Consider the following 19,266-nt stretch of genomic DNA (forward strand, 5'->3'; position numbering starts at 1 on the left):
TAAGGGAATGCCTAAGGAAATGACTAAAGGAAAAAAAATGTGTAGCGCTATGATAAAGACAAAAATATAAGATTATACGTGTCACCATATAAATCCTTGGAACGAATGAACCATATTTCCTAGTGTTAAGTAAACATAAATCCCCAAAGCCACATTTAAATAATCAGACATTTGAATTATAAATATAAGTGAAAAAATATATGTGAATAATGATCATTAACAGATAATAATCAGAAAAAAGTGCATGTGCTAAATAAGTCTCAAAATGTGAAGTCCAATGGTGAATTTGTAGGAAGATCAACTTTCCCAAAAACAACTTTCAAAGACAATGCGTGCTCTTCTTACATGCAACACCCCCACCATCGTGTGACTGGGGGAGGCTTACCAGAGGACTTGGACTTAGTCAGGCGTATGCCTTCCAAGTCTTGTAGGCTTTATATATGGAATCTACCCAATGGGTATAGATATTCCTCTGACTCAGCTTGCACCACCACATCAAATAGGCGAAAAATGTGTTATTGTACAATGAGAGATGGGGTAGTAGTCCCGTACATAGAACAAAGAAAGATGGCAGCAGCAAGCCATGTGCTCACATCTGTAAACCAAAGACTACCAGAGACTACTACCCCATCTCTCACTGGACAATAACTAATTTTTCGCCTATTTGATGTGGTGGTGCAAGCTGAGCCCAAGGAATATCTACACCCATTGGGTATATTCCATATATAAAGCCTACAAGACTTGGAAGGCATACGCCTGACTAAGTCCAAGTCCTCTGGTAAGCCTCCCCCAGTCTCACGGTGGTGGGAGTGTTGCATGTAAGAAGAGCACGCATTGTCTTTGAAAGTTGTTTTTGGGAAAGTTGATCTTCCTACAAATTCACCATTAGACTTCACATTTTGAGACTTATTTAGCACATGCACTTTTTCTGAATATTATCTGTTAATGATAATTATTCACATATATTTTTTCACTTATATTTCTAATTCAAATGTCTGATTATTTAAATGTGGCTTTGGTGATTTATGTTTACTTAACACTAGGAAATATGGTTCTTTCTTTCCAAGGATTTATATGGTGACACGTATAATCTTATATTTTTGTCTTTAGCATAGCGCTACACATTTTTTTCCTTTAGTTATTTAAGCTTTTTTGCCTAGAAGCTGTGTTGGCGGCTCGATAAAGTTTATCACCACAGCATAGTATATATTAAACCACGATTAATGCCTAAGGAAATCCCTTATCAGATTGGGACCACTTTCACTAGTATTAGCGATGTGTCCCCAATTTTCCACAGCCCCTCTATGAACAATGATAGAGTCCCGATCCCTTTGTTTATGATGCTTGGAAGACTGAAGTAAAAACACAATCATTGCATTTTCTGATCAAGCCATGATATTAACATTTCTCAGAAAGTGGAGCTGCAGGTAAAATCTAAAATTGCAGCTCTGGATCTCTTTAATATAATTATGAGTTGTTTGAAATTCAACCAGGGTGAACTGAAGATCTTGGCTGTGATAAAATCTGTAAAGTAATCAGACAGGCCTTAGATTCAATTAGGTCTTCTACCCAAACTACAAAAATGTTTCTTCAACAATGAGTAAAGAAAACAAGATAATGTTATCACTTGCATATGTTTGATCTGGTAATGAACATGGTTTCATTCAACTTTTCTGTTCATAGGAAGTAAGGACACGGAGGAAATCAGGAGAACTTTGTTTTTGTTTCTATGCCAGTGACCTGTTGATGAACTACTATATTTGTAGCCCCTAATATTTTTGTCCACGCTATAGCCCTTAATCAGAACAGTCACATGGACTATATTATCTCCGTGACCATCAACAAACACTTAGATAATTGCAGTTTTCCACAGGAAGCAACAAAATGCATTTTTTGATAATTCTATTTGCATAAAAATGCAGATATCTTGTTAGCCAAGGGGTTGTATGTCTGGAAGTCATGGATCAACTCCCACACGCCTTCCAAATGAGATAAAATGAATGTAATTATTTTTTTAAATGCTGTGCCAAGATAGCAATTATAGATAAATGGGAACACACACACACAAATAAAATAGCTAAATTTTATGATCTCCAGTAAAATACTGCCAAGTGTAAAGTCATGTACTGCATCCCACTACTGCACTACAGGTGGTGCGTGCTGTAAAATGTTCTATAAGGCTTATAATACGGTTTTAACTGTGTGTAGTAAAGCCTAACACAGTATGTTTTGTTACTCAACGTGTGTACAGAAAAATTATATAATGTTCACTGTGGAATCCAATGTCACCTAAACTGGTCTGGTAAGAGCAATGGACTTGCTGATCTGGTTTTACAGTTCCCGTGCTTGTTCTATCACTAGCAATTAGTCATGGCATTAGGCTGGTTATAGCTGGATTGAAATTTGGATGGTTCAACAGGAACAAAATTTTGATACATCTATGGCCATTTATGTTCGGCAGAATTCAATCTAACCATTGACTTCTGCCAAATGGGATTGTTGCAAATTTTTTCTCGATCAGCTGGCAGCAGATGCTGATTAGTGCATAGTCCTGCTTTCCGAATACAATGGCACAGAAAGGAGGATTCCTCCATTCACCTTGCATGTGGGGCTGGGGGAATCACTTCTTTTTTTTTCAATCAGCCCTTGGCTGAACAACATAAATAAAGCATCTATGGCCAGCCTAAGGCTAGGTTCACACCTATGTGGTTGGCATGGCCCATGTTTGCTTGGGCATAGCAGCCTGTTTACTTGCATCGGCTGCTGTACCTACAGAAAATGCAGAAAAAAGGTCCCTTAACCATTTTTAAAACTGCAGCCACAAGGGAATTCCGCACCTGCAAACGCACTGTATGTTTACATGCATTGAATGCTGTTAAGAATGAATGGCAGCCGCTTGCATCTGTAAAAGAGCACATTGGCTGCGGGTAGTTTCTGGTGCAGGTACAGGTGCAATTCCTGCACCCACAACCAGCCCTACAAGTGTGAACCAAGCCTAAGTGTTTAGATCTGCAGCATTGTAATCTATTTTTGTGAAATGTAGTGCAAAATTCACTGAGCTCTGGTCAATTTCTTGATGTCTTCTAAGTTTTTAGGAGTGCAGGTACTAAGGTTTAGGTGGGACTGAACTCAAAAACTCAAGAATTCCTATGTTATAGGGAACATACATTTTAATTGTGCCTAAAAAGTACCCCAAAAATCTACCCTTTGTCTGCAATTCTTTATGAAAAATAACAGTGCACTTTCTGGTATGTTAGGGTTGCCTGGACACTCCTGTGCATACACCCTTATAGTTGTATATCTGCTGTGTAAGATCTAAGGCATTGTAGATATGGAGTGACATTTGGTTATGTCAGTACTATGCTACTCACTGTTCACCTTGCTGAAAGCTCTGGCACGAGGAAGCCTGCCCTTCAGGGCCGGGACAAGAGGTGGGCAGGAGAGGCAGTTGTCCTGGGCAAATATGGAGGCAGCAGGGGGTAAGCATTGTTCTATAAGGGAAAATATGGGAAATTTGTGCTATAGGGAGATTTTGGAGTGATTTGCACTGGGAGGGGGGATTTGAAGGCGGGGGAGAAGATTTGTACAAGGAGGGGAAATTTTAGAGGTATAGAGGTAGAGGATGTGTGTTAGGGTGGGGTGAATTGTTTTTTGGGGGGGAATTGGGGTATGGGGAACAAAGATTGGTGATGAAAGGGGGGATTTTAGCAGGGGGAGGATTTGTACTGGGATAAGGGGGGGGATTTATGCTTAGGGGGGTAGGCATGCAGATTAGTGTACAGTGTTTTTGTGTGTGGGGGGTGGGGGGATTTTGCTGACACATAATGCTCATGCATCTTGGAGGGGAGGGGGCACACAATTTGGCATGTTCACTCTGGGCTCTACATGACCTTGTCCTGGCACTGTTGCCCTCTTAAATAGAAGAGAGGACAAGCTCAAAAATTTAGGATCGCCATTCAGTCCTACACAATATAATAATGCCAAGCTACTTCTTGTACTGTAGCTGCTTAGCTAGAGGTGTTGAGGTGTAGAGCTAGAGATATATTAGTTTAAGTTGAATGGCTGTATCTCATTAACCACTTCAGCTCCGGACCAATAAACACCTTAAGGACCAGGGGTCTTTTTGCAATTTCGCACTGCGCTGCTTTAACTGGTAATTGCGCGGTCATGCAATATTGCACCCAAACGAAATTTGCGTCCTTTTCTTCCCACAAATAGAGCTTTCTTTTGATGGTATTTGATTGCCTCTGCGATTTTTTTTTTTTGCGATATAAATGGAAAAAGAGCAAAAATTTTGAAAAAAAAAGATATTTTCTTCTTTTTGTTATAAGAAAAATCGAATAAACTAAATTTTAGTCATACATTGAGGGCAAAATTTATTCAGCCACATGTCTTTAGTAAAAAAAATGTCAATAAGCGTATATTTTTTGGTTTGCGCAAAAGTTATAGCGTCTACAAACTAGAGTACCGTATATACTCGAGTATAAGCCGAGATTTTCAGCCTCTTTTTTGAGGCTGAAAGTGCCCCCCTCGGCTTATACTCGAGTCATCGCTGTCTGTCTGCCCGATCAGCGTGTCGAGCAGACAGACAGCGGCCATTCTAGGATTCAAAGGCCGCGCCTCCGTCGGTGATAGGCGGAACACTGAATTTCCCAGCAGTCTGTGTTCCGCCTATCACGGACATCCTCTCATCCTCGTCCGTAGTATGAGGATGAGCGGACGTCCATGATAGGCGGACCACTGACTGCTGGGAAATTGAGTGTTCCGCCTATCACGGACATCCGATAGGCGGAACACTCAATTTCCCAGCAGTCAGTGGGAAATTGAGTGTTCCGCCTATCACCGACGGAGGCGCGGCTTTTGAATCCTAGAATGGCCGCCGACGAAGAGCTGAAGGACGGAGGCTCGGCTCGGGACGGGACGGGACGGGCCGGGACGGGACGGGACGGGCCGGACCGGACGCAGGCTGGACGGACGCAGGCTGGACGGACGCAGGCTGGACGGACGCAGGCTGGACGGACACAGGCTGGACGGACACAGGCTGGACGGACACAGGCAGGCTGGACACAGGTAGGCTGCACGGACACACACACACACACACACACACACACACACACACACACACACACACACACACACACGCATGCACACACACACACAGGGATGGATGGACACACACACACACGGATGCATGGACACACACACACACACACACACACACACACACACACACACACGGATGGATGGACACACACACACACACACACACACACACACGGATGCATGGACACACACACACACACACACACGGATGCATGGACACACACAGGGATGGATGGACCCACAGGGATGGACGGACACACAGGGATGGACAGGCATGTCTCACCCTCGGCTTATACACGAGTCAATAATTTTTTCCAGTTTTTTGGGGGTAAATTGGGGGCCTCGGCTTATATTCGGGTCGGCCTATACTCGAGTATATACGGTACATTTTCTGGAATTTACACAGCTTTTAATTTATGACTGCCGATCTCATTTCTTGAGGTGCTAAAATGGCAGGGCAGTACAAATCCCCCCCAAATGACCCCATTTTGGAAAGTAGACACCCCAAGGAAATTGCTGATGGGTATGTTGAGCCCATTGAATATTTATTTTTTTTGTCCTAAGGGATTGAATAATGACAAAAAAAAATAAAAAATAATTTTTTACAAAAAGTTGTCACTAAATGATATATTGCTCACACATGCCATGGTTATATGTGGAATTGCACCCCAAAATATATTCCGCTACTTCTCCCGAGTATGGGGATACCACATGTGTGGGACTTTTTGGGAGTCTAGTCGCGCACGGCACCCCGAAAACCAATCACCACCTTCAGGATTTCTAAGGGTGCAAATTTTTGATTTAACTCCTCACTACCTATCACAGTTTCGAAGGCCATAAAATGCCAAAATAGCACAAAACCCCCCAAAATGACCCCATTTTGGAAAGTAGACACCCCAAGCTATTTACTGAGAGGCATGTTGAGTCCATGGAATATTTTATATTTTGCCACAAGTTGCGGGAATATTACAAACTTTTTTTTTTGCACCAAGTTGTCACTAAATGATATATTGCTCACACATGCTATGGGCGTATGTGAAATGACACCCCAAAATACATTCTGCTGCTTCTCCCGAGTACGGGGATACCACATGTGTGGGACTTTTTGGGAGTCTAGTCGCGCACGGCACCCCGAAAACCAATCACCACCTTCAGGATTTCTAAGGGTGCAAATTTTTGATTTAACTCCTCACTACCTATCACAGTTTCGAAGGCCATAAAATGCCAAAATAGCACAAAACCCCCCCAAATGACCCCATTTTGGAAAGTAGACACCCCAAGCTATTTACTGAGAGGCATGTTGAGTCCATGGAATATTTTATATTTTGCCAAAAGTTGCGGGAATATTACAAACTTTTTTTTTTTTTGCACAAAGTTGTCACTAAATGATATATTGCTCACACATGCTATGGGCAGAAGTCAAATTACACCCCAAAATAAATTCTGCTGCTTCTCCCGAGTACGGGGATACCACATGTGGGGGACTTTTTGGGAGCCTAGCCACGTACGGGACCCCGAAAACCAAGCACTGCCTTCCGGATTTGAATATAAAATGCTATAAAAAACAAACTAACCAGAGTCACCCGTAACACTTATACGGTGATCAGTGGTGAAAGGGTTAACTAGGGGCAATCAGGGGGTTCAAATTTTTATTAGGTAGTATATGGGGGTCCCTGGCGCTATATAAAAACCTGACGGGGAACCTAAATAACTAACTGGCTAACCAGCGTCACCAGTGACACTTATACTGTGATCGCTGGTGAAAGGGGGTGAAAGGGTTAACTAGCAGCAATCAGGGGGTTAAAACCATTATTGGGTAGTATATCGGGGTACCTAGCGCTATAAAAACCTGGCGGTGAACCTAAAAAAATAACTAGCTACCTAGCGACTGTAGCGACACTAATGCAGCGATCAGAAAAACGATCGCTTAGTGACACTGGCAAAAGGGGGTGAAAGGGTTAACTAGCGGCAATCAGGGGGTTAAAACCATTATTGGGTAGTATATCGGGGTACCTAGCGATATAAAAACCTGGCGGTGAACCTAAAAAAATAACTAGCTACCTAGCGACACATGCAGCGATCAGAAAAATGATCGCTTAGTGACACTAGCAAAAGGGGGTGAAAGGGTTAACTCTAGGGGCAATCAGGGGGTTAAATCTTTATTGGGGGGTGATAGGGGGCTACCCTGGACCTAACACTAACTGTCCTGACAGTTTTTACTGTCACAACTGACACTGAATGCATTGATCAGTAAAGAAATGATCAATGCAATCAGTGACACTGTGACTGGGGGGGGATCGGGGGGCGATCGGGGGGGGGATCGGGGAGGGGTTTGTGTGCCTGTGTGTACCTACATGTCAGTGTAGTGTTGGTGCACACTTACTTTTAGTCTTCTCCTCGTAGTCCGGTCAAAAAGACCGCCCCGAGGAGAATGACATCACTTCCTCCTTCCTGTGTAAACAATACACAGGGGAGGAAGCTTCTCATTGGCCAGGAGTGATCCAGAGGGGGTGGCCGAAAACCAACGGCCATCCCCTCATCACGGAGCGCTCCTGGACCGAATCGGACCGCCGTAAACAGCGGGAGGGGGTCCGATCGGACCCCCCACCCGCTGGAAGGCAATCACGTAGATGTACGTGATTGTGCCTGCCTGTGCCATTGTGCTGACGTACAATGGCAATACGGCGGTCCTGAAGTGGTTAATGTCTAAACACTTAGAATAAAGTGTGTGTGTGTATGTGTGTATATATATATACACACACACAGTATCTCACAAAAGTGAATACACCCCTCACATTTTTGTAAATACTTTATTATATCCTTTTTATGTGACATCACAGAAGAAATATGACACTTTGCTACAATGTAAAGTAGTGAGTGTACAGCTTGCATAACAATGTAAATTTGTTGTCCCCTCAAAATAAGTCAACACATAGCCATTAATGTCTAAACTGCTGACAACAAAAGTGAGTAAACCCCAAAGTGAAAATGTCCAAACTGGGTCCAATTAGCCATTTCCCCTCCCATGTGACTTGTTAGTGTTACAAGGTCTAGGGTGTGAATGGGGAGCAGGTGTGTTAAATTTGGTGTTAACGCTCTCTCTCCCTCAAACTGGTCACTGAAAGTTCAACATGGCACCCCATGGAAAAGAACTCTGAGGATCTGAAAAAAAGAATTGTTGCACTACATAAAGATGGCCTAGGTATAAGAAGATTGCTATGAAACTGAGCTGCAGAATGGTGGCCGAGACCATACAGTGGTTTAACAGGACAGGTTCCACTCAGAACAGGCCTCGCCATGGTCGACAAAAAAAGTTGAGTGCACACACTCAGCATCATATCCAGAGGTTGTCTTTGGGAATTAGACATATGCGTGCTGCCAGCATTGCTGCAGAGGTTGAAGGGGTGGGGGGTTCAGCCTGTCAGTGCTCAGACCATGCGCCGCACACTGCATCAAATTGGTCTGTATGACTGTCGTCACAGAAGGAAGCCTCTTCTGAAGCTGATGCACAAAAAAGCCTGCAAATGGTTTGCTGAAGACAAGCAGACTAAGGACATGGATTACTGGAACCATGTCCTGTGGTCTGATGAGACCAAGATAAACCTATTTGCCTACAGTCAAGCATGGTGGTGGGAGTGTCATGGTCTGGGGCTGCATGAGTTCTGCCGGCACTGGGGACCTACAATTCATTGAGGGAACCATGAATGGCAACATGTACACACTGAAGCAAACCATGATCCCCTCCCTTCGAAACGGGGCTGCAGGGCAGTATTCCAACATAACGACCCCCAACCTACCTCCAAGACGACCACTGCCTTGCTAAAGAAGCTGAGGGTAAAAGTGATGGACTGGCCAAGCATATCTACAGACACTGGAGTCCTCTTCCACTCCTCCATGATGACATCACAGACCTGGTGGATGTTAGACACCTTGTGCTCCTCCACCTTCTGTTTGAGGAAGCCCCATATAATGCTCAATAGGGTTTAGGTCTGGAGACATGCTTGGTCAGTCCATCACCTTTACCCTCAGCTTCTTTAGCAAGGCAGTGGTCATCTTGGAGGTGTATTTGGGGTCATTATCATGTTGGAATACTGTCCTGTGGTCCAGTCTCCAAAGGGAGGGGATAATGCTCTGCTTCAGTATGTCACAGTACGTGTTGGCATTTATGGTTTTCTCAATGAACTGTAGATCATTGAGGTATCAACTGTAGCAAACAGTTTACAGACTTTCTTGTGCATCAAATTTAGAGGAGGCTTCCTTCTGGAACAACAGCCATGCATACCAATTTGATGCAGTGTGAGGCGTATGGTCTGAGCATTGACAGGCTGACCCCCCACCCCTTGCAGCAATGCTGGCAGCACTTGTACGTCTATTTCCCAAAGACAACGTCTGGATATGATGCTGAGCACGTGCACTCAACTTCTTTGGTCAACCATGGTGAGGCCTGTTCTGAGTGGAACCTGTCCTGTTAAACCACTGTATGGTCTTGCCACCTTGCTGCAGCTCAGTTTCAGGGTTTTGGCAATATTCTTATAGCCTAGGCCATCTTTATGTAGAACAAAAATTCTTTTTTTCAAATCCTCAGAGAGTTCTTTGCCATGTTGAACTTCCAGTAACCAGTATGAGAGAGTGATAACACCACATTTAACACTGCAAAACAGATTACAGCACACACATACAAAAATTACTATCCTGCAAGGCTAGTTAAAAACACCTGAACATATTCAAAAATACGGGGGTTTGGTCACACTATATGGTCATATAGTACTAAGCCCACTTACTGAAACAAAGTACCCCAAATTAGTGGGTCCTACCCTAGTAATAGAATGAAAGAACCTGTGTCTCAAACATGGGAGATAAACTCCTCTATGTGGGAGAACTGAAGGGATTCCTCCTATGTACTGGTGGCCACTAATAAGAGGTAATGAAGAGGGGGAGGGGTGCTCCAGCCAAAGAGAACTGGCCAGGGTCCATACAATATAAAACACCACATTTAACACACCTGCTCCCCATTAACAACTGAGATCTTGCAGACATCAACGAGTCACATGACACTACAGAGGAAAAATGGCTAATTAGGCCCAATTTCGACATTTTCACTTAGGGGTGTAGTCACTTTTGTTGCCAGCGGTTTAGACGTTAAAGCGGAGTTCCAACAACATGTATTCATTTTTTTTTTTTTTTTAACATTTCTTAAGCTCAGAACATTCACATATAACACTTGATTTTTAAATGTCCACTTTACTATAAAAAAGAAACTTATATTCTGTTGTCCTGGCAGATCCCATATTGCTTGTGGGTATGTGAAGCCCACAAGCCTACTGTTCCAGGATACGGTGCAGCTGAGTGACCAGCATGCACTGCCGGTTCTTGCGCATGCGCAGTATGACTGGCTCGTAGTGCCGTAAAGTTCTCACTTTGCCGTCCCAACGGGTGGTGTCATCGGAAGTGCCCGACACATTGTGATGGCAATGAAGATCAAAACGCTAAAGACGGGAGATTAGACATTGCAGGGAGAGATCAGCGCTGCTTTAGGTGAGTATTAAAATATTGTTTAAGATAATGGAAAATACCACGCTAGACAATTGCATAATAGACAGAAGCTGCAACAAAACCATCAAATCACTATGGTGCAGATTAAATAATAAAAAATATATGCTGCGCTAAAAAGTGAACCACTACACATAGAAAAGTGACACAATAAGGGAATATTAAAATACCACAATCTATTTTTTTTTTTCAAACAATGTCCATATTTATAGATCAGTGTAAAAAATAAAAAATAATAGATAAAAAAATATGATGAGTGTATAGTAAAAATAAATAAAAAGTGAGCTGCTCAGTCCAATTTAAGAAACAAATTCCAATGCCCATCAGCTTTCACTGAAGAAAACTTAATTCAAAAGAGGAACGTTCTGTAAGTGAGGATCCTTACCAGAGCGAGTGGACCCCCTCACGAGCGGAGTCAAAAGTGAGCAGATTACGCCCTCTGCATGGACAGATAGATCTCTGATGCCTTGAATCTCTCCGGCGTCTTCCGATAATGACCGAGGAGTCACTTCAGCGGGTTTACATCCACTTTAAAGTCCGACCATAGGTTTTCTTTTTTTTTGGACCTTTTTTCTTTATTTCTCCAGGTAAGTATGACATTTATTGTTTTCATAAGAAAATAAAGCTTTACAATCACTTTAACTGGCCAGTTTCCTCTGCATGTGATGCAATTACAAGCTGGTGAGGTGTTTCTAGTGATAGTATATGGTTTTCAGAGATGATTGTAAGGTGGCTTTGCTTATTTACTCAGATTTCAGAGTATTTCAAAAAGTGATGAGACTTTTTGCTTGCTACCTGGTTGTACATTAATGAGTGGTGACTGAACTGCAGTAAGAAGTCCAGTTACAGTCTGGCAAAGATGCATTAGCTATTTCTAACAATATTGTTGGTTCCAGCATCAAATAATAATTTGTATAAATATTGATGCAACTATAAATGTTTGATATGCAAATAATTTTCTGCACCATTTACTAGGAGGAATCCTATGAACAATTGCAGGGATCTCGCCAGCCCTGGATCCTCCCAAGTGACACAGAGAGTGAAGGTGTGGATATAGAGAAGGAAAAACGTAAGTTTCCTCCATTGCTATGAGGACCATATTTTTACATATTTATAACATTTTTGGAAAAATGATCCATTATTTCATAAAGTATTTTTCATAATATCCAAAGCTTTCACAGTTATGACTTCCAATGGATAGTGGGTAACGATTTAAACTTCCAAGTTTTTTTGTTATTAATTTAAAAGTGCATGAAAAAAATACGCTATACCAAGGAGAGGGTACAGTACTAGATGCCACATAAACAGAGCCCAGGGAAATAATACCATAAACTATGTATAATATATAAATGAATTGACAAAAAGTGTGACCAAATACGATAAAAAGAAAGAGAAAGTAAGAGTAAAAGCAGAGATCCTACACCCAACATCATATAGACAACGTTGTCTATGACCAAAGACAAACACACATAAAAACATGAAACAAAGCATATGACAACACCTAAGAAAACATATATCATCAGAGCACTATAAATGAGTGCCAATTCAGATGGCTGTACCACCGACCAGGCAATCCTCTTAGTAAAAATACATGCAATGGCTGTTGCAAAAATGGAAAAATAGGAAAAAATCAAAAAGAGCATCAAAGCATGTCTAGGGGAAATACCGCTAGTATGGAACAGTCCTGGGGACAAAGGGAGGACCAAGGACAGGAGTATATATATATATATATATATATATATATATATATATATATATATATATATATATATATATATAAAAATCCGCGCTTAGGATAATCTGAACTGCTGCTTCCCCCCAGAAAGAAGTAAAATCCAAACAGAATAAAAATAAAGGAGAGGGGGGTGTCGCTGTTCTATATAACAAAAACAATGTGGTATCCAACAGGGGATAAGGAACCCTGGTTATATTAATATATAAAGTGACATGTGCTGCCTCAAAAATAAAATAAAGTGACATGTGCTACCAAAACTTAGTGTTCATAAAAGACATCAATCAATATAAGTGAATATAACTAGTTGTCAGCAATAATAAAATTGCCAAACAGAAAAAACATAATATGCTATGCCATGACTAGTGCTACCAGAATGAAGGCAAAGACTTTTATGAACACTGAGTCTTGGTAGCACGTGTCACTTTATTTTATTTTTGAGGTAGCACATGTCACTTTATATATTAAAGGACAGGAGTAAATTGCTGCATGTCTGTAGATACTGTGGCATCCACTGAATTATGTATGAAAATGGACCAGCCAAACACTGCTAAAGCCTATCAATGTTCCAGTGGAAGCATGAGGGTGCATAATAGTTCCCAGATGGCTTTATGGTGATCGGACTGGAATGGATGCAGTGATGCAATGAGCAAAGGTAGTACATGTATGTATAACTCGCTATCAGCAGAAAGTTTCAAGGGCAGCACTATGCAATATAGCTGTACCAGCTAATCAGAACTTCCCTGCTCTCTCCTCATGGCTTAGTTGCTAGTCACGTACCTCCAGAAGCAGTTCACTCACAAAGTGTGGAGAGCGGAGGGGAATAGCTGGGATGGCTGGCAGGCCGCCACTGCTGCACATTAGAACGGCTCCCGTGTCCCTCTGTTCAGAGAGCACGGTCTGCTCCATGGGCCGGCACGAGGCGGTGGTATCAGCTTGTGCTTGGGAAGGTGTCTGATGCTCAGAGGAGAAAAATAGTTCCCATTAACTATTTCACCACATGGGCCCTTGTAAAGTCACATAATGTGATCATAAAGTAAGATAAGAGAAACTCCTATGGTTTAGAACATACAACTCGCTGAATATTGATGAGCCAGTGCAACACATTTATATAACTCTTTCTTATTAGGGGAAATCCCACACTTGCATACAACTCATGCTTACAAACGGAGGGAAACAACAGGAAGTGAGAGGAAATCTACCCCTAGGAAGGGAAATTTACTCCACTGAAGCTTTATCACCAATCCTTGTTTCTATAACAACCCAAAATCCAATTGTTACAGGGACAGAAAGTGAGGTTAAATCTCCTGAACAGGGGCACAGACAGCAAAACTAACATTACATATCCAAAAAAAACTAAAATTTATTTTTTTAGCTGGAGCTATACTTAAAAAATTTACCTTGCATACAAAGTCAACTTAAGAACAAACCTGCAGATCTTGTTTGTAACGCGGGGACTGCCTGTATTTCTAATGTGTAGATTTGCATAGATAAATAGTCAATCTGCTAGATTACCAAGTCTCATTTCCTTATTTCAAACACAAAGAAAACAATGTCAAAGGCTAAATAAATTAGTTTATTTTCTAACCAACCTGCATAGAAAATAAGAGTTTGAATCTTATTGGTTGCTCAACTTAAGCCAAAGTATTTTATATTGTTTTGGACAAAATAGAAACGGGCTAGAGCCTTTTTCAGGTTGTTATTGGCATATGTGTCCCCTTTGGGGATATTTCTCTTTTACCAAGACGCAGTGATTGGAAATCTCTGTCCTATGGTGACACAGACAAATTGAAAAAAACAAAACAAAAAAACTTTTTTTTTTTTATTAGAGTGGGGAGAGGAATTTATGGTTTTATGACCTTGTTATAGCTGTTTTTCCCCCTGCACTGGTAACAACCACCTCCTCCCCGATTTTTGCATGACCATTACAGGAACAGAAAGTAAGGAAACATTTCTGACAGACCTAAATAAAACCCTGACAGAAATATTAATTCCTAACAACTTTCTTTACTGCTAAAAATGACCTGAGTTAGGTTTTACCATTAATTTGTGTATGTTTTTATATTTATTAGGCTTAGCTGCTGTAATGGTTTCCAAAAGATCTCTTGTGCTGAGATACTAAATGAGAGAATGATTTTGTACGGTTGCAGGTGCTGTGTAAACACAGAAAATTGCCATAAATCAGATATAATTACCCGAAAATCACAACCACCTGGAATTAGAATGTGTGCATTGTGGCTAGAGCAGCAGTTCAAAGATGTTCTGCAAGTGTCTACCTTGTATGTGGTCTTCATGTTATGCACAGAACTCTCTTGATGAATAGGTCAGCTGGGACACACTATACTCCAGTATCTGAAATGATCATACAGCCCTCGTTATTATGATTGTACGTTATGGGAGCCAGACGTTTCAAATTTATGAGTTCAGTACCAGAAGAAAATAAACTTGGTCCAACACCTGTTTTCTGACTTAATATGTCATAGGTTATTGTGGAGATAATACAGATTTCACAATTTTTTACTACTTATTAGCAGCATTAGAATGAAACTGTGCAGCTGGTAAAAGTGGCATCAACTTATAAAGTACATAGTTCAAATATGCATAGTAATTTAATTGCTTATACTGGGATAATAAGACTCACTTTGAAGCTGTTAACATCATCAGCTTCAGCAGTTTATCAAAGTAGGTATTGTGCAGTATGTGTTCTGTTGACACATTACAGGAACTGCACAGTCACGAAGATGTCTTGGGGACGTGCTTTGCCCTGGAAAAAGAATGATATATTTCAGTAATTGGTTCATACATTACAGACTACAGCATTGTTCCAAAAATGATGCAGCTTTTGCCATTAAGAACATTGGTCACTGTGTTCAAGTATATCGTTAATAAAAAAGCAATGCCTGCCAAGAATTTATCCAAGAAATCTATGTAGTGAGTGCTTAAGATCCTCAGAATGTAGACACTTATGCAGTGCTTTCAGTACACAAAGACTATTTTGGCTTTTGCGCTTTAAAGTTATTTTCTTTTTAATTTATACAATTTAATAGAAATTAATTACATAAACAATTATTATACACACTTTTACACAAGCATATTCTATTCAAATTGTATATGTATGTGCTTATTTCTATATTAAGAACATGCCCAAACCAATGGCTTCATGCTCCAGACTTGCACCTCTCATCCCACATGGACAACCAGCGTGTTCGCTACCACAGCCCTTCTTCACTCAGTCAAAAGTAAAAAATATAAGCCACACTCCAAAGCTTAGCTCTTCTTTCTGTGTTTAATTTGTCAAAAAAAAGACTGCGTACATTGATGTTTCACTCCACTGAGCTAGCCAGCAGTAGTGAAACTCGTTAAGGAAGAATGGTTTTAGGTGGAGACATCAATGTATGCAATTTTTTTGGACAAATTAAACAGAAGAGCTAAGCTTTGGAGTGTGGCTTATTTCTTATTTATATTTCTATATTGTCACTTGTGTGCACTTATTAGTAAAAGTAGTTAAAACATAATGAAAAACATACATAAGATAAAATATATAATGAAATAAGCAAGTCTTACAGTTCACCTTTATATGTGTGTATATATATATATATATATATATGTGTGTATATATATATATATATATATATATATATATATATATATATACCCTGTTTCCCCTAAAATAAGACCTAGCGTGAGTGTCGGTGATGGCTGCAATATAAGCCCTACCCCCCAAATAAGCCCCATCCTCTTTCCCTGAAAATAAGCCCTACCCTGAGAATAAGACATAGAAGGACTTTAACTGGGGCTTATTTGGGGGGTAGGGCTTATATTGCAGCCATCGTCGACAATCACGCTAGGTCTTATTTTAGGGGAAACAGGGTATATATACCAAAGAGAGACAGGTTGGGCATCAGGGCATTATAGTGCCAGTCAGTGCTTGATTAGAGCAAAGGTAGTTCAAATTCAATATCAACCCACTGTGGACTACTTACTGTATATAAAAATGTATCCAACATCATCCACATCAAAGCGTATCCACAGTAGCTGTCACTGCTATAAGCATAGATTATATTATTTCCAATGTCAACAACGAATCTAGTCAAATGCATTGTTGATTTTTAGACATGTGCAGTTCGTTCCGAATAAAAATTCGGACAAATTTTTCATTATTCAGATTTTCAAATGCATCCGAATCTCCGAATTACAGTACAAACAAATTTTACCAAACTCTCAGAATGACGAAATTTAATTTGTCAGAATTTCCAAAATCTGAATTGAAATTCTAATTGAATTTCAAATCAAATTCCTTTAGAATTCGAAAGGGAATTCAAACTGTAAACATACTGCTGAAATCAAAGACTGTGTGTCTTCTTCTTATTATTATATAGGATTTATATAGTGCCAACTGTTTGCACAACGCTTTACAATATAATGGGAGACCATTATTAGTTTTCCAATTGAAATAATGCTGTTTTTTTAAGCCAAAAGGTGATTTAAAGATTGATTTTAATCATTTGGTGAAGATTTTTCATTTGTTCACTTTGCATGTGTAAAATTGACAAAAAGAAACCAATAAAAAATATATATACTTTTATATGAAATCATTTGTACTTGACATTATTTTTTTCTTAGCTGGCTAAAACTTCTGCACAGTATTGTACATAGTAAATTGTTGAATAAGATATCACGTTTATTAACTAGGACACTTCACATATCCCCTCCTCCTCAAAAAAGTCCACGCCTTTGGTATCCGTGACTGTACTCTAAGTTGGTTCTCTTCCTACTTATCCATCCGTACCTTTAGCATTTCTTACAACTCTACTTCCTCCTCTCCTCTTCCTTTCTCAGTTGGGGTCCCCCAAGGTTAAATTCTTGGACCTCTCCTATCTTCAATCTACACCTCCTCCCTGGGTCAGCTGATAGCCTCCCATGGCTTTCAATACCACTCCACGCTGAAGAGACCCAAAACCTCAGCTCATGCCCTCTGTCTCCTCACATATAACTAATTTACTATCAGATATATCAGTCTGGATGCCACAACACTTCCTCAAACTCAGTCTATTCAAAACCAAACTTATAATTTTTCCTCCCCCGTATGCCCCTTATCCTGATCTCTTTCAAAATCGATGACACAACTATAATCCCATCCCCACATGCCAAGGTTCTAGGTGTAGTCCAGGGCTCTGAACTCTACTTTAAGCACCACGTCCATTCACTGTCCAAATCCTGCCACCTCAACCTCTGCAACATCTCCAAAATACGCCCCTTTCTAACCAATGACACAACAAAGCTCTTATTTCACTGACTGGTCATCTCTCGCCTCGGCTACTGCAACTCCCTTCTCATTGGCTTACCTCTACATAGTCTGTCACCTCTTTAATCATGAATGCTGTTGCCATACTCATCCACCTTACCAATCACTCTGTGTCTGCTACTCCCTCCACTGGCTTCTGCTCGGCCAAATAATTAAATTCAAAATACTAACAACTAACAAATTTGAAATCTTTTGATTCGGCTGATTAAAAATGTTTTGGTTCAAACATTACAAATAAAAAAAAAAATCATAAGAAAATTCAAAATGATAAAGGAAACTAAATCCGAATACGAATTCTAAAAAAGGAATTCAATGAATCAATTGAATTTAACTAAAATAAATAAATAGATTTTTCCGTCATGCACATGTCTATTGTTTTTATTCATGCATATGCACAGCACACTGCTCCATCAGCTTTGTTGTTTATAGTGGCAGAACTATCTTTATAGCAGCATATGCAACTGCTATGCAGCCCAAGCAGTAGAGGGGCCAGGTAGGGGCCCCAGGAAGCAGGAGTGGACTGGTCCAGGCATCAAATGTGTCACTGCTCAATCAACTTTGTTGCGTATAGCGGTAGAACTATCACCATAGCTTCATATGCGACTACTGTGGGACCCAGGTGTCTCCTGCCTGATCCCTGCTCTGTCCAGGCTGCAGGGCAGGCACTCTTAAAGGAGCCATCCACCTGTGGGCTGGCCTCCCCACTGCTGGGAACGCCCCCCCCCCCCCCCCCCCCTGCTCGCTGTGTTGATCAGATGTGCAGGGGATCCATGTACACAAGTGATAGTTAATGCTCCCCCATCTTTGCACCCAAAGTCATCCATGGGTGGTAGTGTGTGTCAGAGAGCACAATGCCACCCTAGAGGTCCATATGCAGTGAACACCTTGCACCCATGGATGATCCACCACTGGCTGCTGATACCATGTTGTTTTGGTAACGCCTAGTTCCAGGCTGATGTAAGTCTGAATATCAATATTTTTATATGGCCAGTCAAATCCCCTTCCCTTTATGATAAAGGTCACTCAAGTACAGCTTTATGGGAGGTGAATTAGTGCCATCCAAACTTCAAATTTCAGGTTTTCCATGGAGTTTTCAATAATGGAGCAAGGACACAGTGCAGGAGAAGTAAAAGGTATTGTTTTGCACTGCAAGTTGCCTAATATGCATCTGCAGTATTTACAATTTACATTCTCCCCTTGATTAGCTTGCTATATGAGTTTGGTTGTTACCACTCAGGCCATATAATCCAGCCATATGTGCAAGCCAGACTTCAGAATTTGTCTCCCCACAATCAATGTACACAAGGTTAGGCTGCACACTGCAAATATGTTTCTGCTTAATAACTTTATTTAGGCAAGTGGTAAAGACACTCTATCTGCTTACTGCCTGTGACACATTTCATTGTCTCCAGGGACTTAATCACTAAGAGTCCATCTTGCTAACTCTCTTGGTTTATTACTTTAAATCCTTGGTCTGCAACATATATGCAGATAAGGATTTCTGACCTACATTATTGTTTCAGGTCAGGGAAACAAAACATTGAAACCGAGAATCAGCATAACAGTCACTGAAGTA

At 40.8% G+C, this 19,266-nt stretch overlaps 1 protein-coding gene across 1 annotated transcript in view; it reads left to right on the forward strand.

The window, feature by feature from the left end:
- CUNH8orf34 (chromosome unknown C8orf34 homolog) overlaps positions 1–19,266 on the forward strand; it is a 422,416-nt gene that overhangs the window by 380,337 nt on the left and 22,813 nt on the right. Inside the window, exon 13 of the mRNA XM_077492843.1 lies at positions 11,629–11,722. Within this exon, the coding sequence (XP_077348969.1) occupies positions 11,629–11,722 (94 nt within the window). The remainder of the gene's footprint in view (positions 1–11,628; positions 11,723–19,266) is intronic.

This window comes from Lithobates pipiens, unplaced genomic scaffold, assembly GCF_037356315.1.
Source record: "Lithobates pipiens isolate NorthernLeopardFrog02 unplaced genomic scaffold, aLitPip1_a1.2 Scaffold_19, whole genome shotgun sequence".
NCBI classification, from domain to species: Eukaryota; Metazoa; Chordata; class Amphibia; order Anura; family Ranidae; genus Lithobates; species Lithobates pipiens.